Genomic DNA, 26,850 nt, shown 5'->3' with positions numbered 1-26,850 from the left:
TATGTTTGACAGTCGCATTTGGGCTGCGTTTTACACAAAAAATGAATCAACGGTTGCAAAAGTTCACACACGTTTCGGATATCAGCCTAAATATCTGTTATCTTATCTGTGATCTTACTACATATATGGTAGAAACGGAGGAGTGACAATGGAACTGAGAACTAACTATTCCTATTGATGGAGATTGTCCAAACTTAGAGCAAAATTTTTGATGAAATATTAATACATATTAATTGACAATTGCCGGCTTGAAAACCCAGAATAAAATGACTTACGTAATTAGTGTACCGCTCCAAAGGTTAAATCTATTCTGCCTCAAAATCTATGTGACCGTCACTACAACACCCACAACACAACAACAGAACAACAAACCAAATCAGCAAAACTTCAACCGTACGTACTATTATATAGACCGCTTTAAGTAGTGATTTCTTTTCTAGTGTTTATAGAGTTTTCCATTAGAGTTCCTGGTAAATACCAAACAAATCCTCTAACTATGCACTTCAACCACAAAAAGCAAGCAACTCTACTCTGCAAAGTAAGCAAAGTGCAACCATCTTTCGCATCTCTTCTCCTCTAACAAAAAAAACACGTATGCTGAAAAACCGAAGCGCAACACGCGACGTTCTTGCACAAAGCTCTTCTGCTATGGGTAAGCTTTATCTTTATTTCTCTATTGCTGTTCTGTCTATGTATGTACTCAAACAATATTGCAATGCTACTAGCTTTTAACTAACCGAAATCTAAAACGAATAGTATTTAAGTACAACAATATCGAAAATGAGTAACACGCGTAGGATCTAAGGCAGCTTCATGAACCGAATTGTATCTGTAGAAACACGTTCCACGTTGTGATTCAATGTGTCTGAATGAAGTTTTGTAAAACAGCCTGAAAATCAATGTAATGTGAGGCAAGATGCCTAGATGTTATTCCAAATCAGTCTAAATATTGTGATAATTGGCGTCATAGGTGTATTAAGCTCAACTGGAAATTTATGAAAACGTTTCTAATCTCAAAATTATTTGCTTTCTTCTATTCCTTGTCCATTTCTTATTCCAAATATCACACAAACAGTGTGCCCAAGGACGTGCCGCATGGCTGGAACGCGGTAGGCGATGCAGCGTGCAAGAAACACCCGCCTCCTGCCATCGACGATGGGTCAAACGTAATCGGGTAAGAAATATGGGTTGCTTCGGTTTGAAGCGTATGGTATTCAAGCGTTTATTCTCTTCTCTGCCACCGCTCAGATACAAGACTCATCCGTTGGTGGCTCCTCGGACGATGAGGACTTACTCGGTGTGCTGAGAGGCCCCAGTTCATTCGCCAATGCCTTCCTTTACGTAGGTTTAGGTACGATAGCAATTGGATTAGTAATAGCGTTCGTCGGTACCGGCGAGAAAGGATTCAAAACGGTTGAACTAAGACTAATCGGGCCGTCGTTAATCGGTAAGTGGGCGTGGCTGCAACCACCGAAAGCGTAGTGCATCACTAACACGCAACTTGGGCTCGTTTCAGGTCTCGGCTTATTTTGTTGTATATTGCGTATCCTGTTTTGTATATGCCCGTCGCACTGTTTATCATCTAGTCGTAGAGCGCGAAATAAGAAAAACGCTAAAATAGATGCCGATCACCGGACTTCCCTGCTGCGTGGCGACAGCAAACGAGTATCGATAGCACGCGGACCTCACATACCGGTAAGTGCAGCTGAATAAGTGTTGCATTGAATAAGTCTTTAAAATTTCCAAAATTACCGACAAAAGTGCCCCAAAAAATCGTTCAAAATTGTAACGTCTCTGTCAAATGGTTGCTCAAGTTATTTGAGTTCAACTTCCAACAAGTCAATTGGCCTTTCCCGTCAAAACAAATTATTTGCTCAATCGATTCTTTGGCTTATTTAAGGTCAAGTTTCCCGAAGAACCCATCTTTTTTGACACCTCTAAGTATTTATAAAATTTAAAACAAAAATCGAAAAAGTGTTGTTATTTTAAGATTGGCCCGATTTTGAACGAACATCGTGTGAATTTTTCAAGCCGGTTCACACGTGCAGCACTTTTTCGGTTTTTGTTTTCGATTTTAAAAATAGTTAGAGGCTTAAAAAAATATGGGAAAAGTTGACTTTAAATAAGGCAAAGAATCGACTGATAAAATAAAACGAGATACAATTTTTGACGGGAAAGGTCAATTGCTTAATCTTCGCTTAAAGAAAATGATTCCCTGGGTTCAGCCTGTTTTACTAACTTGTTAATTTATAATATCTTGAACAAACTGCGTTAATTGTAAAATATTTCTTCAATGCCCTTTTTGTATCAACAGACTAAACAGCCACAGATCTACCCTAAGTCGATAGTGAAAACCAAGACGTACGAGGGCGTGGAAGCACTTCGGCAAATAGCAACTACATCTTTGTTTCTTCAGAACGAGCAAAAAGTATCATCCAATCGCATTGTCCCTATCATCAAAGAACCAGAAAAAGTAGAAGGTAAAATTGCCAATTTCTTGGGGTTTCGTCTAAATAATAAGATTTTCATTCGCCCATAGAACCACCTTTAGAGCTAAAGAAGATCGACCCCCTCAAGGCTGATACGCTTAGTGTGATAGATATCGTTAGTATATCGGACGGCGAAGAAGACGACGATGACCGAAGCCACAAGCACCACCCGCATGCCCCCGGCAAGGTTTCCGATACTCAGGTGATAGACCTTACCGTTGAGGATGACCATTCGCATTCAGTTGATTCCCACCACCAGCGAAAGGACAGCAAACTCCGGAGGCAGCGAACCTCCGTGAATCAGCAGAAATCCGAACCTGGGTCGTCATCGCTATCACCGCCCGGTGGGAGTGGTGCCAGTCCTGGCAACGGAAGTCTCCTGATGGAAACCTCGCTGATGATCATCGGCGCAACGCCGGTGAGTTCGCCAACCAAACCAGTGCAACAATCAACCCTCACGGTACCGATCACCACACCGCTGGACGGAGTGCCCAAGTCGTCCGCTGGTAGTGGATCGCTGCTGACAGTGCTGCCAACACAATCAACCTCGTCCACGTCCGCCTTCGGAGCGATCGTAGCTCCCAGCATAAACAACAACCACACGCAGGTGCCCGGATCACTATCACCGCTGCCGTCGACCTCGTATCTACCCAGTGCGGCAGCGCTTATGTCCCACATTTCCCCCCTGACGACACCGTACAGCACTTCCGGTCTCACGCATAACAGTAGTAGTAGCAGTAGCAGCTATCTCCTGTCGCCACCGCCCATAGGGGGCAGCCACCTGGGCTCGTCGGGCCATTCTTCACCCAATCAGTACGACCCGCTCACGCTAGGTACCAATACAGTCACCACGACATCTCCATTGCTACAATCATCCCCATCAGCCGCGACCACTACCAAGAACGAACCGGAACTAGTGTTAAGTCCAGCGAAATTAGGACAGTAGGCTATAACTTTACAACACAATATATAGAAGAAACAGAAAGAAACAGAGAACTTTTCCTATATGAACACTTATTAGAAGGAAGCAATACAGCGCAGAATAGGGCTAGATGCAATGAAAACAGTGCACAACGGAGAATTGAAGCAGAAAACGGAAATGTCGAACGCGGACTGAGAAAAAAAGAGTAACTAAGAACGATACAGAGGTGACCTAATTCCACAAGATGGAAACCCTAAGCGACCAATCAATTGATCGGATGAGACTTACACGATTGTTTCGTTGCAGATGTGAATGAAAAACTTATAGAACATGGTATTTTCGATTGTCATGTTTCCAAAAAATTTACTCCTCGTTACGTGCTTCTATTTAAGATTTTTTTACCCCGAGCATTATATCACCCGCAAGTAGAGTTTCTATTTCCTGGCCGTTTTCGCTGTCCCGGAATTTGGAATGAAATTTTTCGCATATCCAGGGATTTTTAGATGTTCATTGAAATCGGTTTCATTCAATGTTCAGCGGTGAAATTCATATTTAAAAAAGCCTGATAATACAGAGTTCAAATTAAAACTCAACTTAATTTTAATGTGAATCGTAATACAACTTCAAGAAGCAAATAATATTCATATTTTTCGGAAAGAGTGCGGTTTTTGGAACAGATTCTCGCTGAGTCCGAGAAGACGCATTGGATATCGGCCGAAGAAGCATTGTTTTGAATATATTTTTATTTATTACCAGACTAAGGCCGGACTGGCCTGTGCAATACATAAGTCGTCTCCATTCAGCTCGGTCCATGGCTGCACTTCGCCAACCACGCAGTCTGCGGAGGATCTGCAAATCGTCCTCCACCTGATCGATCCACCTTGCCCGCTGTGCACCTCGCTTTCTTGTTACCGTCGGATCGTTGTCGAGAACCATTTTCACCGAATTACTGTCCGGCATTCTGGCTACGTGCCCGGCTCACCGCAGTCTTCCGATTTTCGCGGTGTGAACGATGGATGGCTCTCCCAACAGCTGATGCAACTCGTGGTTCATTCGCCTCCTCCACGTACCGTCCTCCATCTTCACCCCACCATAGATGGCACGCAGCACTTTCCTTTCGAAAACTCCCAGTGCGCGTTGGTCCTCCACGAGCATCGTCCAGGTCTTGTATCCGTAGAGGACTACCGGTCTAATAAGCGATTTGTAGATTGTCAGTTTGGTACGGCGGCGATCTCTATTCGATCGGAGCGTTTTGCGGAGTTCAAAGTACGTACGATTTCCTGCCATGATGCGTCTCCGAATTTCTCTGCTGGTATCGATATCGGCGGTCACCAGTAAGCCCAAGTACACAAATTCTTCATTTTTTATTTATTTAATCAGACTAAGGCCGAAGTGGCCTGTGCGGTATATAAGAGTCTTCTCCATTCGGCTCGGTCCATGGCTACACGTCGCCAACCACGCAGTTTACGGAGGGTCCGCAAGTCATCTTCCACCTGATCGATCCACCTTGCCCGCTGCGCACCTCGCCTTCTTGTGCCCGTCGGATCGTTGTCGAGAACCATTTTCACCGGGTTACTGTCCGACATTCTGGCTACGTGCCCGGCCCATCGCAGTCGTCCGATTTTCGCGGTGTGAACGATGGATGGTTCTCCCAACAGCTGATGCAATTCGTGGTTCATTCGCCTCCTCCACGTACCGTCCGCCATCTGCACCCCACCATAGATGGTACGCAGCACTTTCCTTTCGAAAACTCCCAGTGCGCGTTGGTCCTCCACGAGCATCGTCCAGGTCTCGTGTCCGTAGAGGACTACCGGTCTAATTAGCGTTTTGTAGATTGTCAGTTTGGTACGGCGGCGAACTCTATTCGATCGGAGCGTCTTGCGGAGTCCAAAGTACGTACGATTTCCAGCCACTATGCGTCTCCGAATTTCTCTGCTGGTGTCATTTTCGGCAGTCACCAGTGAGCCCAAGTACACAAATTCTTCTACCACCTCGATTTCATCACCACCGATGCAAACTCGCGGTGGGTGGCTCACATTGTCTTCTCTTGAACCTCTTCCTATCATGTACTTCGTCTTCGACGTGTTGATGACTAGTCCGATCCGCTTAGCTTCCCTCTTCAGTCTGATGTAGGCTTCCTCCATCTTCTCAAAGTTACGTGCCATAATATCTATGTCGTCGGCGAAACCAAATAGCTGGACGGACTTATTGAAAATCGTACCACTCGTGTCAATCCCTGCTCTTCGTATTACCCCTTCCAAAGCGATGTTGAATAGCAAACACGAAAGACCATCACCTTGCCGTAACCCTCTGCGGGTTTCGAAGGGACTCGAGAATGCCCCACAAATTCTTCAACCACCTCGATTTCGTCACCACCGATAGAAACTCGAGGTGAGTTGCTTACATTGACCTCTCTTGAGCCCCTTCCTATCATGTACTTCGTCTTCGATGTGTTAATGACTAGTTCAATACGTTTAGCTTCGCTTTTCAGTCTGATGTAGGCTTCCTCCATCCTCTCAAAGCTACGTGCCATGATATCAATGTCGACGACGAAACCAAATAACTAGACGGACTTCTTGAAAATCGTTCCACTCGTGCCAATCCCTGCCCTTCGTATTACTCCCTCCAAAGCGATGTTAAATAGCAGATACGACCCAAGTAATCAAAAATTCCTTTAAGAGTGCGTTTTTCACTTAATCTGCTTCACTGAGGTGCTTAAGCGAAACACGTACTCTTAAAGAAACTTTTGGTTACTTAGGGAAAGACCATCACCTTGCCGTAACCCTCTGCGCGTTTCGAAGGGACTCGAGAATGCCCCTGAAACTCCAACTACGCACATCACCCGATCCATCGTCGCCTTGATCAACCGTATCAGTTTATCCGGAAATCCGTGTTCGTGCATTAGCTGCCATAGCTGGTCCCGATCGACTGAATCATATGCGGCTTTGAAGTCGATAAATAGATGATGTGTGGGCACGTTGTATTTGCGGCATTTCTGCAATACCTGACGTACGGCGAACACCTGGTCTGTGGTAGAGTGTTCACCCGTAAATCCCGGCTGGTACTGCCCCACGAGCTCTCTTGCAATTGGTGTTAGTCGGCGTCATAAAATTTGGGAGTGTACCTTGTAGGCAGCGTTCAGCAATGTGATTGCGCGGTAGATGCTACAATCCAACACCTTCCATCCACTCCTGCGGCAGAACCTCATCCTCCCAAACCTTGGTAATCACCCAGTGCAGCGCTCTTGCCGAATGGCGATGTAGCAGTCGAAGATGGCGGTATGGTGATGAACCTGGGAGAACGCACGCAGGACATAATTTTACCAGCTGCGGATCTCCAGGAAATCCAGGAGGAGATTGGCCGGCTGAAGAACAACAAGGTCCCTGGGGTTGACCAACTACCAGGAGAGCTATTTAAACACGGTGGTGAGGTACTGATGATTTTCATCAACACTTTAGTTTGTTATTATTTGTTTGTAAGGTTTCGTTTCTCTTTTTTCAAAGCAACATGTTTTACAGCTGCCGCAGCCAAATTCCCTTTTTTGCGGGCGGTTCGAAACGGATTTTTATATACTATTATTAGAGGTTTATAGTGGTAATCTAGAGAGGGCCATTTAGACATTTCTTACTCTTATAGTGGTCATCAGAAGGTAATCCTGTAGTAATGGGTTTTATTGTCAGTTCTTGTTATTCGATCTTGAAAACCATTCCTAGAGCGGAATAAAACTTGAAATGTTACTTGGGACGGGTAGTCTTGAGCTAGTCTACCGTCTTGTAGCCGCCCAATGTTAGGCCACGGCGTCCGACTTCGACGCGTGTTGTACACCGTCAGAGTTTGGAGCGCAGGCATACTGCAACGAGGTAGTGGTCGGATTCAATATTCGCACTGCGGTTAGTGCGGACGTTCGTGATATTGGAGAAGAATTTACCGTCGATTAGAGCGTGGTCGATTTGGTTTTTCGTTTCTTGGTTAGGTGATCTCCATGTGGCCTTGCGGTTATTTTTGCGGGGGAAGAAGGTGCTTCGGACTACCATTCCGCGGGAGGTTGCGAAGTTTATGCATCGATGGCCGTTATCATACGATACGGTGTGCAGACTATCCGATCCGATGACCGGTCTATACATTTCCTCCCTTTATACCTGTGCGTTCAAGTCGCCGATGACGATTTTGTCGTCCCGCAGTGGGCATCCATCGTATGTCTGATCCAGCTGTGCGTAGAACGCTTCTTTCTCGTCATCGGGTCTCCCTTCGTGTGGTCAGCGCACGTTGATGATGTTATAGTTGAAGAAACGGCCTTTTATCCTCAGCTTGCACATCCTTGCGCATCTTACCCAGCACTGTGAAGCCGGTTTCCAGCTTGTTGGTGGTGTCACAGTTTTGGTAGAAGGTAGGTACTCAATGCCCGCTTTTCCACACTTTCTGTCCTGTCCACCGAATCTCCTGCAGCGCAACGACGTCAAGGTTGCGGGGATGTAATCGTAGATCATCCTGTTGCAACCTGCGAAACCTAGCGACTTGCAGTTCCATGTTCCATGCTTCCAATCGTGATCCATATTTTTATAGAATCCTTTATTAATAGCTTGAGATTCTGGGGGGTGATCCTGGTTACAGCATCCTCTTTATCTTCCATGTCCTCCAACAAGTTGAATTTGTCGGTTAAAGGTGATGTACATCTGAACCACTAGCATTATCGGAAAATTTATTGCAGATATTGGCAGGAAACTTCCATCTGATCCTGCGAACCAATGAATAGCTGCAGGTCTACAGTAAGACCGGGTTGGCTTTTTTTATTCTTTATTCTTTTTCTTTATTCTTTTTTATTCTATTTTTATTCTATTCCGGCTTGGCACTATTTTTCTTTGAGCATCTTTAAAACTCCCCTGAACTATTCAGCCCTCGGCACGGGTCGCATAACACCTTATTTTACCTTATTATACGTTGAGTCAACCTCTTCTCCCGTCGTTGAATCCGACCAAAGCGCAGTCGGATTTCGTCATACGCGATATCCCTGGTAACATGGCCAACTAATGATTTAATTTGAAAAAACCTAAATCAGGGTTCGATACAATCTTCTATTGTAATGTGTCTGTTTGACTGTGATGTAGCTGTAGCTGATATTGGTCGAATTTTCTGATAAATTTTAGTCCTATTCCTGATTTTATGGCTATGCCAAAATCGCTCTCAATTGATAATTATAGACGATTAAAAAAGCCATAATTTTCACACAATAGTTTCAAGCGAGGAAAACACATTTGTCGCTACCTGATACATGTCGAAAAAAACAGAACCGAAGAAGCTGTCACATCGACAAGCTGTGATGAAACGAATCGTTCTCGCTCATTTGTCTTTGGGGACTACGGTTTTTTCGCACAGCTCTGTAAAACAAGTTCAAATTTATCATTAGCATTGGTGCTCCTACAACTGTTTCTTTTAAAAAAAGGAATTTATTTATTATTTATCTTCCAAATCGGTTCCTTATCGTAAAAATTAGCGAAAAACATCTTGTATTAGTATATACAGAGATGATAAGTTAGAGATTTTTTTCTTTTCTCTCTATCTTTATTCCCTGCCCAGTGCCCATGGCTGATTGAGAATTACGGCTAGAAGTAATACAAAAAGTTACTCAGAATTGGTAACAATCGTCTTTGAATTCTCATTGGATATAGTTAATGTTGCATTTTCTTTCACGATCACACTTTATGTTCAACTCGCAGGAGTTTGCCATACTGTGTATTAAACTTCATTAAACTGTGTATCACATGTTTTAAACACTTCTTCAAGAACATCTGCAACGAAACAACATACCCAAACTAATTGAAAACCTGTGACGATAAATGAGAGAAGTTAGTGAAACTTCCCAATGCCTGAGCAAAATAATCGGTCTATCGAAACTCGAAAAAATATCAAAGGACACTAATCCCAACATTATGTTTCAGCGCAGCAATTCATGAGTTGGCAGAATGTATTAAACTAGCTCCCGCTTCGTATCCACGTAATATTTGAATCTAAGTATAACTTGTGCGTTTGAATTGTTCCAAGAACAGCATACCAAATGGATTACTTTAAGAGTTGTTAACTAAGTTAAATGCAGTTTACCTTAAATTTATGATACCTAATCGAAAACTAATATAGCATTCTCTGAACCTGTTACCAAGGCAAATGTTTACAGCTAACTTTAATTATACAACTTGAACTGCGATTAAACGGCACATAAAATCGAAATAAATATATCATTGCGATTTCTTGTTAAGTTTATCTCTATTTTGATGGAGTCTAAAACAAAAAATAATAACAAAGTATAATGCAACACTGCGGAACGAGATAATAAAAAATGGCGTACACATAGAAACCGTGTATGTGCGTATATATTTTTAGGCCAAGCAAGAGAAACATATAACAACACATATAATACACACACTGCATTATATCATTTACAACAAATCGAACACAAACATAGAAAATTGATAAGAAACCAAATTCAGTGATACATATATAAACACGCAAAATGTGACACGAGACATCTCAAACCATCATGTACATAGATGAGAACAAGAGTTAGAAAGCATTGCTTCCAGAGAAATCAAAAGTTATTTTATTGAAATGAAGAGAACCTAAATGCAGTTTCGAAAAAATAATTCCGTTTACTTTGTTGCAATGTTTAATTTTTTCTATTGATTGTTAACGTAAACAATACAAAACCAAAAATAGATTGAAAGATAACGATATATGAACGAGGATGCAGAGGAAAGAAAGGCACAGTCAATCAACTAACATTTGCAAGATGAAGCAGAAACACTAAAACAAACAAATTATAACGAAAACGACAAAGAGAGAGATATATAACACGTTAAATGTCCTACGTATGACCGCAGAAGAGAAAGCTTTTCGTATAAACAAACTGTATGTTTACCAGTAGTAGCGAACGGAGAAAATCAACAGCGCGCGCAAGCGAAACTAACACAAATCTATAAGAAAACAATATAACAACAGCCGCAGCAACAGTAAAGAAACATAAACGAAACATACTGGATGTGAGTTGTATATCGCAAACCGAAACAATACAAACCAACAAAAAAAAATATTGATGGAAACTAGTAGCTTACCGTAACCGTTTTGTACTAAATTGGCACATGAAACGTGTTAAATGGACATCTTAAAAGCTGTAAATCCAGAAACGGTGTAAAGCAATGTGTAGTAAGAAAAGGCGGAAGATGAAATGGAACTGGAACAATATATCGCATGTCACTAAACAAGAGAGAAAACGATGCAAGACAGAAGTGGAAAACCAACAAAAAAAACTGTACTGAACATCAAGATAAAGAGAGAAAACTAAACAAAAAGAGAAATAAAGAAATGATAAAAAAAATTATTAATAAAAAAATAAAATACTTTCGTTTACATTTTTGTGAAAAATCCTTTGTCTGTGCTAAACAAAACACAGTACAGACCCCATTCGGTTTTGGCAACATTCGATTTTGGCAACAAGGTGACATGAGACACGTGCTAGCAAAAAACTCGAAAGTTCTAGCCACACATCTTTCAGGGTTGGTAAATAGTCTTTGTTTCTAATGAAGCCACAGTCCGGCGTGTACGCATATGACCAGTAGAATTCACCGGACTGGATGAGTTGAGTTCTCTTGCCTCGCAGCGGAAACAATAGACGGTGTAACCTTCGTAAAGAATAGGTAACTCAATTATAAAGCGAGCATTCACTGAATTCTCACCATAGACGAATCCAAGTAAAAATAAGAAGAAGACACACGACGGTGTTAACTTTGACAGATCCTACAGCACAGCATAGGGAGATCATTTTAAAATGCTTATAATAAATTCTAGACAAATTTTAATTAAAATCTTATTGATGTACGGTACGGAAAAAGTTCGGAATTACATATCTGGAAGCTTATCTCAATTTTTTTTAATATTTTCCAAAAATGTATCTATCATACAGTTCGGAACTTTTTCCGTATCATACATCAATCAGATTTTAATTACAATTTGTCTAGAATTTATTATAAGCATTTTAAAATGATCTCCCTATGCTGCGCTGTAGGATCTGTCAAAGTTAACACCGTCGTGTGTCTTCTTATTATTTTTACTTGGATTCGTCTATTGACATCTAGTGATCTGCCTGTTTCAACATCGCACCCAGTACAATGAACTCTAGCGCACAGATGGCCTTCGAAAAGTAAATATAATGCCTGGGAGTCAAACGAACGTGGGACTAATTTTACCCTGAGAGAGAGAAGCCAGCTCACTGACAGATCGTTTATTTACTATGTCTTCTTCTTCTTTATTTGTTTCAAAAACGTGGAAACTCAACAAATCAAAGTAACATTTCATAACGTCGGAAGCAACATTTTTCACTCCAATAAAAACTTGTTCGAATTAGCTAATTTTAATGGTTATGAACTTCCCAACGTGGAACAAACCCGATTTCTCATAATACGGGATCATTCACTCTGATAATTACGGGTTCATTTCACTGCAGTATATATGAAAAAAGCTGCGAACATAAACTGCCTAATACATAACTTTGGTTGCGACCATTTCAAGTTGCATCGCAGTGTTTACTTTTGCGGTTCGCAGTGACTGGATCGCGGTGACATTAGGATGAACGTAAATAAAGCGAGCTGTCTTCTCTCTCTCAGATTTTACCAATCCTCATAACAGGTCCTTTTGTTTCTAGTCCTGCACACACTGCAGGGAGTGGGGTTGACAGAAGGCCGACCCACTAAACCCATACCCAAGTAGCGGAAGGTTACTTGAGTTGCCCTTTCTGCTAATACCCTGGTTCCCCCAGGAACTGCCTCCCAGCCAGCATTACTTCTGGGAGATAGGCAGTACTTAATGTACTCGCTCATTCACGCTCACACAGGCACTCATTCCGTATAAGGCTTGCTTGGATGCTCACCACTAACATACCATGTGAGTCTAACTTGGGTGCTCACTAGAGTGATTCAAATTTTGACTTTTTTGCCCCCCGATGCTTAAACGATTGCATTTGCCATTTTAATAATCCTCCTAAATTTTTAGCAATTTTGGATGTAATTTGACTGTGCACACGTCATTTGATGTTTGTCTGGAAGTTACTGTGAAAACTCACCCTTATGTGGAAGACCGTTCTGTGCGGTGGCCCTTGAACTATTTAAATATAATCAAAACATTGTCGCACGAATCAGCCTAATAAGCTTTGCCGGAATGCCATGTTCTATAGCATTATACTCTACAGTTCCGTTCCGTTCCACTGAGTCGTACGCTCGCGCTGCCTTGAAATCTACAAACAGATGATCAGTCTGCAAGTTGTATTCCCAGAATGTGTCAAGGACTTGCCGCAAAGTAAATATCTGGTTCGTTGTTGTGATCATCCTTCTCGAAAACCGCTTTGATATTTGCCTAAACATAAACTAAGCTAAACATAATTCGGGAGATTACCTCGTAAGCGGTGTTTAGGAGTGTTATACCTAGATAATTCGCACAATCAAGTTTGTGCTCTTTCTTGTAGATAGGACATATTAGGCCATCAAGCCAGCTCGAAGGCATATCTTCTCCCTCTCAAATCATCTCATTTACTTTTGGTTTTTTCTTTCAGCCGGTCACTCCTAACTTTTAGAAGCTCTACCAAGATTCCGTCCTTCAAAGCGGTCTTGCCGTTTTTCAGCTCTCGAACAGCTTTCCTAACATCGTCTAGCGTTGGTGGCTCCACTGGTCATTCTGGTTCTGTTTGTACCCTCTCAGTCCGATTGTTCATTCAACAATAACTCAAAGTGCTCCTTCCACCTAGCAGCCACCCGTGCTCGGCCGGTCAACACATTATCGGTACTGTTATTGATCATGACTGGCACCGGCGCGCTTTTATTGCCCACGTCTGAGCTATATAAATAAATAAATAATAAATAAATGGTTGAATACATATCCAAGCTTCTAGTGACGAAAAAAGCTAGTGCCGGGGCTGTAGATCACAAGTTCGAGACTCAAGTACAGTTTGGATGATCTATAGCAGCGGTTCTCAACCTGAGGTAAATGTACCCCTGGGGATACTTTTGCTAGCCCCTCCGAGGGATACCTCAGACAAAAATGCGTACTGGCGGACTTAGAACAATTTCAATCATTTTGCTAATATTTTGATAATTGTGTATTTTTTATTTCAAAATTTTGTCTTGTACATTACATGCACTGCGATCAGTAAATCAAAGCCAATTGTATCCTGACCTCCACAACCAAGGGCTACGGTTACAAAAAATCGAACAAAGCAACAAATAAAAAAAAATCTATGCAATCCTCTTAACTAAAATCTAGAATTTAAAGGTTCGGAAGCTTTCTTTTAGAGGCCTCCTTTCAAGAGGCCCGGAAGCCTCCTTTCAAGAGGCTCGGAAGCCTCCTTTCATTAGGCCTGGAAGCCTCCTTTCAAGAGGCTCGGAGCCTCCTTTCAAGAGGCCCGGAAGCCTCCTTTCATTAGGCCTGGAAGCCTCATTTCAAGAGGCCCGGAAGGCTCCTTTCAAGAGACTCGGAAGCCTCCTTTCAAGAGACTTGGAAGCCTCCTTTCAAGAGACTCGGAAGCCTCCTTTCAAAAGGCCCGGAAGACTCGTTTCAAGAGGCCCGGAAGCTTCCTTCCAAAAGGCTCGGAAGCTTCCTTCCAAAAGGCTCGGAAGCCTCCTTTCAAGAGGCCCGGAAGCCTCCTTTCAAGAGGCCCGGAAGCCTCCTTTCAAGAGGCCCGGAAGCCTCCTTTCAAGAGGCCCGGAAGCCTCCTTTCAAGAGGCTCGGAAGCCTCCTTTCAAGAGGCCCGGAAGCCTCCTTTCAAGAGGCCCGGAAGCCTTCTTTCAAGAGGCCCGGAAGCCTCCTTTCAAGAGGCACGGAAGCCTCCTTTCAAGAGGCCCGGAAGCCTCCTTTTAAGAGGCCCGGAAGTCTTCTTTCAAGAGGCCCGGAAGCCTCCTTTCAAGAGGCCCGAAAGCCTCCTTTCAAGAGGCCCGGAAGCCTCCTTCCAAGAGGCCCGGAAGCCTCCTTTCAAAAGGCCCGGAAGCCTCGTTTCAAAAGGCCCGGAAGCCTCGTTTCAAGAGGCTCGAAAGCCTTTTTTCAAGAGGCCCGGAAGCCTCCTTTCAAGAGGCCCGAAGCCTCCTTTCAAGAGGCCCGGAAGCCTCTTTCCAAGAGGCCCGGAAGCCTCCTTTCAAGAGGCTCGGAAGCCTCCTTTCAAGAGGCTCGGAAGCCTCCTTTCAAGAGGCTCGGAAGCCTCCTTTCAAGAGGCTCGGAAGCCTCCTTTCAAGAGGCCCGAAGCCTCCTTTCAAGAGGCCCGGAAGCCTCCTTCCAAGAGGCCCGGAAGCCTCCTTCCAAAAGGCCCGGAAGCCTCCTTTCAAGAGGCTCGGAAGCCTCCTTTCAAGAGGCTCGGAAGCCTCCTTTCAAGAGGCTCGGAAGCCTCCTTTCAAGAGGTTCGGAAGCCTCCTTTCAAGAGGCTCGGAAGCCTCCTTTCAAGAGGCCCGGAAGCCTCCTTTCAAGAGGCCCGGAAGCCTCCTTTCAGGAGGCCCGGAAGTCTTGTTTTAAGGGGAATAATAAAAATGTCTGCCCACTTTATGGAGAGCCGTTAATTAACTATGGGATAAATGCCGTTAGTTTTCAGGTCCATTTTTAGTTACGCTTATTTTCTTTTACAGTAAAAAATATGGGGTACCTCAATTAATGCAAAAGTTTGAAGGGGTACCTCTCATGAAAAAGGCTAAGAACCGCTAATCTATAGCACATCCCAAAAAATATTTTCCAACTTGTTTTGTCATTTCTCTATTACATGTTATTCACGAAAATAAATGGAACATATACTGGGTAATACCGCTTAGGAAAATTTTGGCCTGAACGGGTTAAGGTAGAAGTTAAAATGTGATACTCTTTCCACAATAAATAAATCAGTCATAGCATTCAAAGTTTATATTAGATTTAGTGCGGCATTCGTTCCGTTTTTTCACTTCTTTCATTCTTTGTACAATTGAGGGATTCACGCCTTCACTTAAATCAATCTCCCTCAAGCGGCTTTGTCCGGCATTCGAATGCGAGAAACAGTTAAACTCTTCCAAATAAACGCCGTCACCCTCACAGTAATTCCTCACATCATCGAAACGCAGCATCCAACCCGGTCCTTGGGCACATTCCGGAAACGTTGCAAAAAACAGGTGCAATATTTTTTCGCTTATATTCATCTGGCGAAATTGATACGCAGTTGGGAGGAGGAATCGATCGTACTCGAAACGAGCCACGTGGTTCAACGTGGACACCAGAGCTTGCCAGCCACGCTCCCCAGCCGACAGATTCAGCAGTTTTCGCACCTCATGATCGGTAACGGTCAACCGGAAGATTCCGTCCATGCGGTGACTCAGCGTCACGGTCAGGTGATGACGCTGACGATGAGTGGTAGGGTGACGGAAAAACTGCACCGAAATAATTTCCGGACGTGCCAGAAATCGTAAGTTACGCGAGTATGGTGGAAAGGATGCCTGCTGAAAAGGATTGGATGCCAGCCGGAATGGTTGCGATTGAATTGGTGTGACGTGCGACTGAGAGCGTTTTATGGGCGAGGATGGCACAGACGTTAGACGAGATTCGGCGATATAAGATTCGGATTTGGTGGATTGGAGACTGATCAATGTGATCGATTGGCCTGCATTGATGCTGAAAATATAAAGACAGTAAGCAAGATGGGACGAAGTTTGGGAGTTTTAAAACTGTAACAAATTACCAGTTGCTTGGTGAAACCCCATCAAGGATGGCTGTGCAGAAATATTGGCTTGCGTATCACCTGTTGGGTCACCACTTCCCCCGCTGGTGCCACTTCCTTGCGATAATGTCGTGTCGCGATTCTCCCGAAATAGTGAACTAACCATGCCTCGTAAATTATCGGGAAGTGCTGCCATGCAGCTGGGTTGCCGCTCCAGGAGTTGCGGGATGTTTTGGGCGGTGACGTCTATACTGTCATTAATTTGAATGGGTTCATCGATAACCTCGACGTATTCTACCTCCCCCTCGTACGAAGTGTTGTTTAGCTCGCGTTTGATGGCGGTTGGAGATTTCATGGCATTTGGGTTGTCGATGACGGTTTCATTCAGTCCACTCGTTTCGAACGCTGGCGTTGCAACTCGGGAGGATGGAGTCGGGAGGGGCGGGTGCTGTCGTGAAGTTGCTAAGTTAGATGGAGAGTTTATTGGCGTGTCTCGTCTTCGCGCTGTTGATTTCTGTTGTGGACGCTGTGGAGATGTGGATTTTTCAGAACTTTGTACGGAGAGGGCACTGCTAGATGTAGCTGGTCGAGGTGTGTCATTTCGGCGAGCTGGTGGCTCAAACATTTCGTTTGGTATTTGCGTTGAGAATACTGGAGGAAGAAAATCTTCCGAATTAGGTAACGGCATGGTGTCTGGTTCAGTTGACAGCTCTTCATCTTCGTCGTCTTCATACATGATTTTTCTTGATTTGCGTATAACTCTCGGCAAAGGGGTTTCTGTAATAGGACTTATCTCATTTGGAATCGTCGATGGAATATCTGAAACAATGGAGGACACTCCAGAAATATTCAGTTGTGATCCGGTTTTCATTCGATTTGCTTCAAGCTCTCTTCTTTCCTTCCTGGTTAACATTCGCAAACCTGGAGGCAACGTATTCGTCAATAATATATTTAATACATTGTTATAGTATCTCTCTACATAGGTATCCAATTTCATTAATTTCTTCTCATATACATTTGGATACTTTTGCTTGATTTCATCTGATATGTGCTCATCGATATTAGTAAACTTTTTTAAATAGTCCAGCGTATAAAAGAACTCTTCCTTGATCTCAATTTCATCATCTTCAGTACGCACGGGAGAATCCGATACCTCAACGATTTCGGTCTGAGCCGGAGTTAGCATCGACTCTTGTCGATCAATCTCTGATGCAATTTGGTCAACATGGAGTTCCGCATTGTCCTCAGTCTCGCGTAGTCCTTCCAAACCATTTATCAGAGCTTGTGTATCTGCAAATCGGGTACTATTCAACTGAGGTAACTCGCGAGGCTGGGTCACTGCCATTTCCGAGCGCATTTCAGCTATTTCTGAACAATCAGATAACGCACTGCCAGGCCGACTACCACATGCAGCACTTTCTGGTTGAAAGTCTTTGATCGCTCCTTCGAGTTCCATTGAAGCGTTTGGCATATAAGTCCCAAGTTGGTAACGCTTGTTCAGTTCATCGTCGTCGAAAACAAGCCAACGAAAACCATCAGCTTTTTGCAAATTCCTCAGTATTCGCGGAAACAGATGCTTTATTTGATGATTCATCAGCCTTCGAGATGCATTCGAATGGTTTAGGATCTGCTCAAGTAGCTTATCCTCATCTTCTGTTCTAACTCTTTCTCCGGGTGATGTTTCGAGGGCCGTAACAGTGGGCTTGCTATTCATGGATGCCGGCTGCCTTGCGTGCATATCCATCAAATAGTAATCCAGTTTATCCAACTTTAAACTCCATTCTTTAAATCTGCTTTTGACCTATGGAAAAGAAAAAAAAAGTGAAGCTTAGAAAGAGCGATTTACCTTTGCCTTAATTGTTGGTCCAAAACTATAAACAATTTAACCGATTTAAATCACCTTAGCCACTATTTTATCTTCGTAGACCAGCAACCGGTTGTTTTTCCTCATCGAGACCCAGCACTCGGCCACGCCAGCGGCAGCCAACAGCTGCAAATACTCCTGATATTGTTCATCACTGTGCAACGGCCGATACAGTGCCAGAAAGAACCGATACTCATAGTACTCGCTCTCGAAGCGAACCTGATCCAACGGATATCGGATGCGGTTTTTCGGCTCCTTGGCAAACATTCGGTAGAGCTTCCGTTTGAACGCACGGATCATCTTGTCCACTCCCTGTTCACCATTTCTCTTGGTTACTATCGCGGCGGCCACGGCGTGAACGTTGGTTTTGTACATAAAAATCTCCTGAGCATATGAGTTGTCCGCCGGATCTTTGGACACTGTCTGCTTAAATAGTAGCGAGTCAACATTTTGAAACTAAATCAAAAGCACACTCATTTACCTTTGGAACCTCTGGAATATCCGGTTCCACAAATTTGACCTTTCTGGCTGGCTCTGTAAGATCCAGTGTTGATAACCGTTTGGGGGCGGTGTTTATTTGTCGTGAGCGGACGTTTTCATTGAGAACAGCGATTTTTTCCATTATCTCTTTTACTGTTTTCTGTTTAGTGTTCTTGTTTGAGGACATTTTGAAGGAAAAACTGGAACAATACAAAGAATTTCTATTAGCCAACCACATAACAGTATAAAATCATATTTTACTAGATTTTACCTACCAACTCCAATGTGGGGAGAAAATGAAAAACCGTGAAAAACAGTCGTAAAAATCTATGAACAGCTGCTGTTGTTTTTTTAACTCGTTTGATTTTCAATTTCAAAATAACATGCTGTGAAAAAGCATTGGGCGCTTGAGCCCCTACCCACACGGAGAAGGTCGAAAACTAATTTTTTGATGCGAGTGTTCTACCACAGACAAACAGACGTAACACTTCTCATTTCAACGTCGCTCATATATTGGTCCCTGCCCTAAGCATGGAATGCTGAAGAAAACACGAATGAAAAGTAAAACGTTACAAACATTATTTTGTGCTCAGACCTAACGGAATGTTCACGCAGAATCGGCGTTAAAAGCGAGGCAGAGGGAGCGCGCTGCTGACGTTTTCTTCCAGTTCTGGTTGACTTTCATGAGCATTAATTTGCGCATTGATGATAGGAACATTTTCGTGATTATCTCGATCTTCATTATGATTCTGAATTAGTTCATCATCCATAATTTGTGCTTCATTTTCCCCCTCTTGCTCGAAAGAAAAGCTGACTGACAAGGGTACAGTTTCAACTTTGATTTTCATTTTGTCTTCGGCATAAGGAACATTCATCAAATTTAACATCTCTTGATATGCGAACCTTCTTCATTTCCCTATCCCATAGTCGGTAGCCATTCGGTGCATAGCCGATCATCACCATTTCACGGCTTTTTGGATCCAGTTTCTTCCGTAGTTGTGCTGGTATCCAGGAATAACATTTACATCCGAAGATACGCAATTTGTCCAAGTTCGGTTTACAGTTGAACCACATTTCTGCTGGAGAGGCACCACTAGGCAAGGCTGACGTAGGATTGCGGTTCAAAAGATATACACACGCCAATGCCGCTTCTGACCATATGTTCTTTGGTACCCCTGAATCGATGAGCACAGCGCGAATCCTTTCTACTAAGGTTCAGTTGAACCTTTCTGCTACGCCATTTTGCTGTATGGCGTATAGGCCACCGTAGGCTCCACTTGAATGCCTTTCTGCTTGTAGTATTCTTTTTGATTTGACGAAAAATATTCCCGACCTTGATCTACGGTCATCCGGGAAATGGGCTTGCCGATCATTGCCGTCACCGCAGCTTCGTACTCCTTAAATTTTTCAAAAACTTCCGACTTCTTCTTCAATAGATAGATTTGCGCAAAGTGACTGTAGTCGTCAATAAAGCTGACAAAATATCGGGATCCGTCCCACGCCGGTGGATCAATGGGACCACAGACATCTGAGTGTATTCTCTCGAGAGGGCGAGTCGCACGTTGTCTAGTACCATTGAAAGGTTCCCTGCATTGCTTACCTTGAATACATGGTTCACAAATTCCAATTTTTGGTGCTTTGTTAACTCCTTTAAATACGCCATGCCTAGCCATCGTATCCAGTCCTTGTTGACTAATGTGGCCCAAGCGCCGGTGCCACAGTTTTCCAGCTTCAATGTCACATATATTGGCTTCCTTCTTCGGCACGTCTATTTCAAGCTCGTATAAGTTTCCTTGTAAGTACGCTGTAGCAATTAATCTGCCATTCAACTTCAGTATTGCTGACTTCCCATTGAACACAACTTCAATTCCTGCTGTAGCCAATTTCTTGACTGACATTAGGTTATCACGAAGGCTTGGCACATATAGGACTTCTTTCACATGGAGTGGAATTCCACGGTTACTTTTTCCAATAATAACACCCACTTGTTTGGCCTCCAAAAACTGACCATCCTTCGCGACGTTTATAATCACCGGCTGGGGAACAGGTTTCAGGGATGTGAATTAGGCTTTCGTATTAACGAGATGGTCACTCGATCCAGAGTCTAATTTAAAAACGATCTTCCCGACGCTTTCTCGCTTGAAATTCCCTCGATCCATCATGAATGCCACTGCTTTGGAAGAATTCGCCACATTTGCATTTGCTTTACCTTTCCTGCAATTTTTTTCATATGGCCTCTTCTTCCACATGCATGACATTTACCGTTGAACCTTGCTTCTTTCCTTTGTTTGTCACCAACAAACGCCGCCGGCTTGTCCTCCAGGGTGTAGTTTCGTTCGTTTCGCTTCGACTCTTCATCTATCAGACGAGTCTTCATTACTTCGTACGTTAGCTCGTTTTCAGGTAAGTTTTCTAGAGCAGTTACCAGTGCGTCGTATGATTCCGGAAGTGTCAACGCCAGAGATGAACAAATATCACTTTCTTCTAGCTTTGATCCCGCCATTCGCAACTGACGAATTAGGTCTTCAAATTCCAGCAAATGAGTTCGAATTGAGCTGCCGTCCTTTAGATGCAATCTTGCAATTTGCTTCCGGATCAGGGTCTGCCTTCCAGCTGATTTCTTCGCAAACGTATCGTTCGAGACTCTTCCACATTGCTTTTGAAGTGGCCTTATCCCGGACACATCCAAGATACTCGTCAGACACGAAACCCACCAATAACGTTTTGGCCTTCCTATCCATTTCTTTGAATTTGGCCGCTTCGGCAGCTGCCTCAGGAGCGTCCTCTACGATGGCACCCCACACGTTCACAGACTCCAAGTAGGTTTGAACACGGAACTGCCAGACGTCATAGCCTTTCCCAGCGAATTGCTGAATTCGGTTTATCGCAGCTTCTTTGCGTTGGTCGCCCATAAACTCTTGAGGGACTGATACTTCTAGTGAAGACACAAACACGTTGAGTAACAAACGAACTTGTGGAGATTTTATTAATAACGTGTTAACAGGTTGGGGTTGTGTAACGGAATGAATGTTAGGAAAAAATAACAAGTATCGGTAACTGCGTTAGCAACCAGTGCGAGAGTTGGGTGATTGCTACTGTGTTAATATTTTAAAATGCTTATAATAAATTCTAGACAAATTGTAATTAAAATCTGATTGATGTACGATACGGAACAAGTTCTCAGGTAGGGTAAAATGCCCAATAGTGGACCCCCTAGTAGCGAAATTTTGCTCTCCCGGGCATAATGAGTGGAAATTTGCAAAATATTAATTTTGCGTGATATCTAATATCAAGCTCTGCATCTCCTCTTCACGATACATACATAGAACACTCAAATACTCGACGTTATTCTTCGAAATTAACATTTTAAAGTCGGACTGAATTTGCCCTATAGTAGACCCCCTGGGGGTCCATAATAGGAAATTGATTCACTATAGTCGACACTTCATTTGATTTTCATGTTTCGTTTCGGGACGTTCTTCTTCCCTATTATGGACCCCCCAAAATATTCCTATAATGGACACTCTCGTGTTTATTTTTTATAGAATTGTACAAAATCATCTAATTTTACTTTCCATAGCATTTTCAATGCATGTAATCAAATCATAGGACTGTAAGGTAGGTTCTCCCGATGGAATTTCATAGCAAAATGTTTCCATTGTGCAGTAATAATGAAAAAATGGCTGGAGGGTCCACTATTGGTTGAGGGTCCACTATTGGGCACTTTACCCTACTTATTTGGAAGCTTATCCAGCTTTCCACGCTAGCCATAATGGCGGCTGCTATAAATAAATATGACAGTAACTGCTTCCGACGCTAAACTATTTTCGACGCTGGTCGTAACTCAGCAACCATTTCCACATTGTTTGTTTTTTGTAATGATAAATGGAATGACTCGAAGAAAATGGAGAAAATTAGTTGTAACAAGCTTTTAATGCTTATTACTTTTTTGTTATGTATCAAATATAATACACATATCTTAATTTCAGGTTCAGGAAGGTTATTACATGAAGCAAAATTCCAGTTTATGCGTTGTGATCTCCATATGTCTTATTGAGTTGCAGTTCAACGACATAATTATCCCACGATATAGGTCTGCATAAACGCCAGGCATGGCATATTTTTTCATGTTTTAATTTTAACGCGTTTTGAAACTCAAATCTGACTACAAAATACAAGATAAGTATTCGTTTTTAAATAAGACGAGTAACGTTTCCACTAGATTGATGAGTAAGAAGACGATGCCGACGCACCACTGAGACGTGGAGTACATGTGCTGCAGCAAGCTCAATAACCGTCATCCATCATCAATAGCAAACACAACTAGGTATTTCGCCATGCCATTTATATGGGTCCAAAATACGATGTGACATGATCAAATAGAACCAATACAATTGAAAACCATAAAGCCAGGTTTTTTCACTCGGATCTTGACACTACTAAGGTTTCCCGTTTTCTGTTTGTACATCTGTAATCAGTTGATTTTCTCTGACGGCGCATTGTAGATGAATGAAGTATCCAGTAATCAACTTTGAAGCAACCAGAACACAGTGCCAAATGCACATGCTCGTTTAAATTAGATCTGAATTCCTCGGAATATCTAGGATCTGATTGCTAAAATTTGTTACAATTAAAATCTAATGTTTGCGCTGCATTTCATTGGAATGTGCAAAGCCTGAAAAAATACTTGGACTCGGACTTGAGCCTTGACCGATTTGTCATTATTTGATGTTTAGCTAACGCAGATTTAGGCTCTGTCTCATTTCCCGAATTAAATTTAATTTTACTTAAAACTGACAGTTCAAAAATTTTAAAATCACCCGGCCATAAGAATGGCTGCGTGCTATCAACAATCCAATAAGACATCGATCGAGAATGATTCGATATCTGTCAAAAGTAATCCTGCTCATCCAGCAGGGTTATTCGATAATTATTGAACTGTCACTTTTAAGTTTAATTTGAGTTTAATTATCCAATTGAGACAGACCCTTAGATGCAATCTTAATCTTACAATAATTCGAAAATATGTCCAGACCAATTAGAATATTTTTTTTTTGCATTTTACGCAATACATACTTTTATTAGTGTATGAGTCAATACGGATTAGTGGTTTGGATGAAATATCTACAAGTCTGGTAAAGTGTCCTCTAAAGTACAAAAGGTCTCCACAAATATTCGTAGATCTCATCACTAAAAACAAAGGTTCAGAGTGCGTTAGACTTGGAACACGAGTGGCCTAAAAAATTGTTTCCTCCACCGAAGAAAGTAGAAGCTAGCATTACGGCCAGTCCAGGTGTATTTGTGGTTGTCATCCATATACACATCTGGTTTTTCAGTAAAACATCGCTGAATTGTAAGCACTTTCCATCAATAGTTCATTAGAGACTTCAGAATACCCTGGAAATAGAAGTAATATATTCTAATGCAAATAAACGAGACCTTCTTCTTAAACAACTTTTTCTATCAGCCACCTGTAAACAAACAAACTAAATTGGTTGCTGAGATACATACGAATCGACGTCGAAAGCAAATCGGCGTCGGAAGCAGATACTGTCAGTTTTATTTATAGCAGCCGCCATTATGGCGAGCGTGGAAAGCTGGATACTAATGACACACTGGTGGTATTCGTACACTCAGAAATATAATAAACCCATGACAGTATAAAAACAAATCTATTTTTAAATTTTCGAATGTTATACATAGCGTAGTTTAAAAATTAATCTATACAAAATTACAATTTAATCTATCAATGAATTTTGTGTAAATATTCCATTAGTGTTTTCGCTGCTCTGATCACCGGTCACATTGTTTGCCATCTGTGTATTATAAATTGATTCTGTTCCTGAATTTGTTTCAACGCATAGACAATTACCATGCATGAAATCGACGACATCGACACAGGCGATAATCAAAGGTGTTTCAGAATCATCGAAGAGTATACGACTGGTAAGTTTTAATATTCCGATAACACATCACTTATTTATTAAGTTTTTATTTTAGTATCGATTATTGTTACATTACGATCTTGATTACGATACGCTTCCGGTGGCTGAGGTTGAGGTCCCGTGTGCAAAAGGCGATATTATCTGCGGCTTTGAAGGAACATTTACCGATTTTTCAAAAACAAAGCAACCATGTATGTATTGTATTTGTGAAAGCAAGTGATGATCCACGAAATCCTCAAATGCGAATTGGATCGCAAGAATTCCAGTACCAACATTGAACGCCTGCGGTGCACGGAACGGTCACCAAATCGGTGTCGAGCCGGGAAAAGAAATATGTACGGCCAGGCAGCAACAGACCGGTAGTGCGTGAACTACGACTGTCATGCGATAAATCTCCTGTTTGGACATTCCTTCCTAGCAAATGATATGAATGTGGCGAAGTAGGAGACCTACTACTCTCAGACTGTCTCGGACGGTAATTTTTAACGAAACAAAGTCTGGGGGTGCCGAACTCAAGGGATAGAGAAACCTCCGGTGCATAAGACTTAATATCAACTAGTTAGTGCTGAGATCAGGTGAGTCCATTCAAAAAACTATCAGTATTATATTTCATCTATCATTTTTTTTTCATTGCAGTAAATCGCAACGCTGTGCCTAGTTAAAGGAGTAATTGATTATGACTAACTTCGAGCGGAAAACTACAGCACTCTCGGGAACCCAACTCAGCTGAATTCCTGGACGGCGTTACCTGATAAATATTTGCCTCAATTTGTTGTCCTAGATTACGCTAAAAGAACTGTCGCTAAGATATTTTAAGTTGCAGCTATTTCCTTATTCACGACAAATAAAAATTTTTGACAAGTGTTTTTCTGTTGTTTTGTTTTTGTAAACAATAATTCAAAACAAAATAAAATTAATTCAACCAATACTATTTTCGATATCGGCGCTTTATACTATTCTCATATAAATGAAAGTTATACTAAGCGAGTATAATCAGCACATAAACGAAGCTGGGGTCAACCAGGCGAATAGCCAATTAGAATGACTTTAAATCTATTTAGTATAAATTTTTCTCAGAGTGTACCATGGTACAAGTTGTACCACTAGTGTGTCACCTTGTACCATGCTGGTACAACGTGGAAAACCATGGTACAATATGTACTAGGGTATATAACCGCACGGTTAGATGACTTTACCCATTAATGGGTACTATGTTATTGTTGATATTATTCCCACCGTGAAAAATTCACCCATTTTCTTGAAAAAGCGCCACTACCCATTTTAATGGGTAGTGGCGCTGAAAATGGAATTCACGGTAAATATCAACAATAACATAGTACCCATTAATGGGTAAAGTCATCTAACCGTGCGTGGTACTTGTACCACCAGTGTGTCTTTAGTATTATACTAAGGACACACCTGTGGTACTTGTACCATGGTACAAGAGGTCAAGAAAATTATTCCAAGACTATCTTTAATAAAGACAATAATTCTCGCTTAACTTTTCAAAAGGACCTAAGTAACATTTTTTTTCATGAATTAATTTGAATAGCGCAATCAACAGAAAAACATGGAAGCTTTTGATTGCAGTACTCAAATTATTCATGAAAAAAATGTTACTTAGGTCCTTTTAAAAAATTAAGTGAGAATTGGTATGGTACTCATTTCAAGATTCTTGTACCATGGTACTTATCACACTTAATTTTTTTCACCGAGGCCGGCAAAATAAATTGCCGAGAATCCAACAGCTGATATCTCGGTAAAAATCTCGGTGGAAGTTCAAATTACCGACTGGTCGTAAAATGTTCGATACCATCCAGCTGTCAAAATTTACCGTGCCGCTCGGTAGTGGGTTACCGAATTGATCGGTAAAGTGCTTTGCCGAAATTCAGCAAATAATTATTTTTATTTATTTTTAGTTGAATCAAAATAAAAATAAAAAAAGGTCAATCAATATGAAAGTAAAATATATTCAATGCCATATTTCTGTTATTATACAAAATGAAGCTTGAGGAAAGGTACAAGTAATGTAAATACGAATTTGTCTATAAAAATGCACTAGATTTCCATTTGCTCGCTGTAAACGTTGAAGCGGGAACAGAGGCTACCCAAATGGTTCTTTCACGTATATTGGTTCGTAATTTTCCCATCAATATTTGTTTCATGATAAATATGTTCACGCGAAGGAAGTGATTTTCATACATAGCGTCATTTTTAGAGGTGAAAACAGATGGGCTGAAATAATAAAAACGTACACAAGTTCCATTATTTTCAATGTAGCAGTCAATATAAAATCTACTGTAAATTTTGAACAGATTGGTATCGTGTCCGGAGAAAGTTAAATCAGATTAAATGCTTACCAAAAAGAATTTATTTCTCTATTGATTTTGCTTTTTCACGTTTTTTTTTTGTTTCAACAGAGATAGAGCACGCTAGAAGTTTTGCGTTTGACA

At 41.9% G+C, this 26,850-nt stretch overlaps 2 protein-coding genes and 1 long non-coding RNA gene across 6 annotated transcripts in view; 2 read left to right on the top strand and 1 right to left on the bottom strand.

Moving 5' to 3' along the window:
• Positions 1–5,204, top strand: part of LOC134212719 (uncharacterized) — an 863,774-nt gene extending 858,570 nt beyond the window's left edge. For both annotated transcript variants that reach the window (XM_062690803.1, XM_062690804.1), the window contains exons 5-9: positions 1,076–1,174; positions 1,249–1,447; positions 1,517–1,695; positions 2,315–2,480; positions 2,540–5,204. In XM_062690803.1, the coding sequence (XP_062546787.1) occupies positions 1,076–1,174; positions 1,249–1,447; positions 1,517–1,695; positions 2,315–2,480; positions 2,540–3,435 (1,539 nt within the window). In that variant the 3' untranslated portion in view covers positions 3,436–5,204. The remainder of the gene's footprint in view (positions 1–1,075; positions 1,175–1,248; positions 1,448–1,516; positions 1,696–2,314; positions 2,481–2,539) is intronic.
• Positions 5,205–15,309: 10,105 nt separating this feature from the next.
• Positions 15,310–18,852, bottom strand: LOC134212717 (uncharacterized). 3 transcript variants are annotated; one of them, XM_062690801.1, is made up of 5 exons: positions 18,724–18,852; positions 18,454–18,652; positions 18,009–18,398; positions 16,130–17,909; positions 15,310–16,062 (listed from the first exon to the last, which is right to left on the bottom strand). In XM_062690801.1, exons 2-5 carry the CDS (start codon positions 18,637–18,639, stop codon positions 16,034–16,036), a joined length of 2,385 nt encoding a protein of 794 aa, XP_062546785.1. In that variant the 5' UTR covers positions 18,640–18,652; positions 18,724–18,852; the 3' UTR covers positions 15,310–16,033. The 3 variants fall into 3 exon arrangements, with proteins under 3 accessions (XP_062546785.1, XP_062546784.1, XP_062546786.1); XM_062690800.1 differs by having other exon boundaries at positions 18,728–18,829; XM_062690802.1 differs by having other exon boundaries at positions 18,009–18,395; positions 18,728–18,829.
• A 5,273-nt stretch (positions 18,853–24,125) lies between these two features.
• Positions 24,126–25,233, top strand: LOC134216861 (uncharacterized). Its single transcript, XR_009980852.1, has 3 exons — positions 24,126–24,398; positions 24,453–24,972; positions 25,034–25,233. It is a non-coding gene; the product is annotated as an uncharacterized LOC134216861 (long non-coding RNA).
• The last annotated feature ends 1,617 nt before the right edge of the window (positions 25,234–26,850 follow it).

This window comes from Armigeres subalbatus, chromosome 2, assembly GCF_024139115.2.
Source record: "Armigeres subalbatus isolate Guangzhou_Male chromosome 2, GZ_Asu_2, whole genome shotgun sequence".
Lineage (NCBI taxonomy): Eukaryota > Metazoa > Arthropoda > Insecta > Diptera > Culicidae > Armigeres > Armigeres subalbatus.
Note: the sequence above shows the minus strand (reverse complement) of the source record. Positions and strands in the feature narration are given on the sequence as shown.

Excerpts from the sequence above, each read along its gene's own strand:
- LOC134212717 (XM_062690801.1), bottom strand. The coding sequence starts at position 18,639 with ATGTCCTCAAACAAGAACACTAAACAGAAAACAGTAAAAGAGATAATG. Across the intron at positions 17,910-18,008 it reads AAGATAAAATAGTGGCTAAG|GTCAAAAGCAGATTTAAAGA; the intron begins GTGATTTAAATC and ends TCTTTTCCATAG. Across the intron at positions 16,063-16,129 it reads GGGGTTTCACCAAGCAACTG|CATCAATGCAGGCCAATCGA; the intron begins GTAATTTGTTAC and ends TTATATTTTCAG.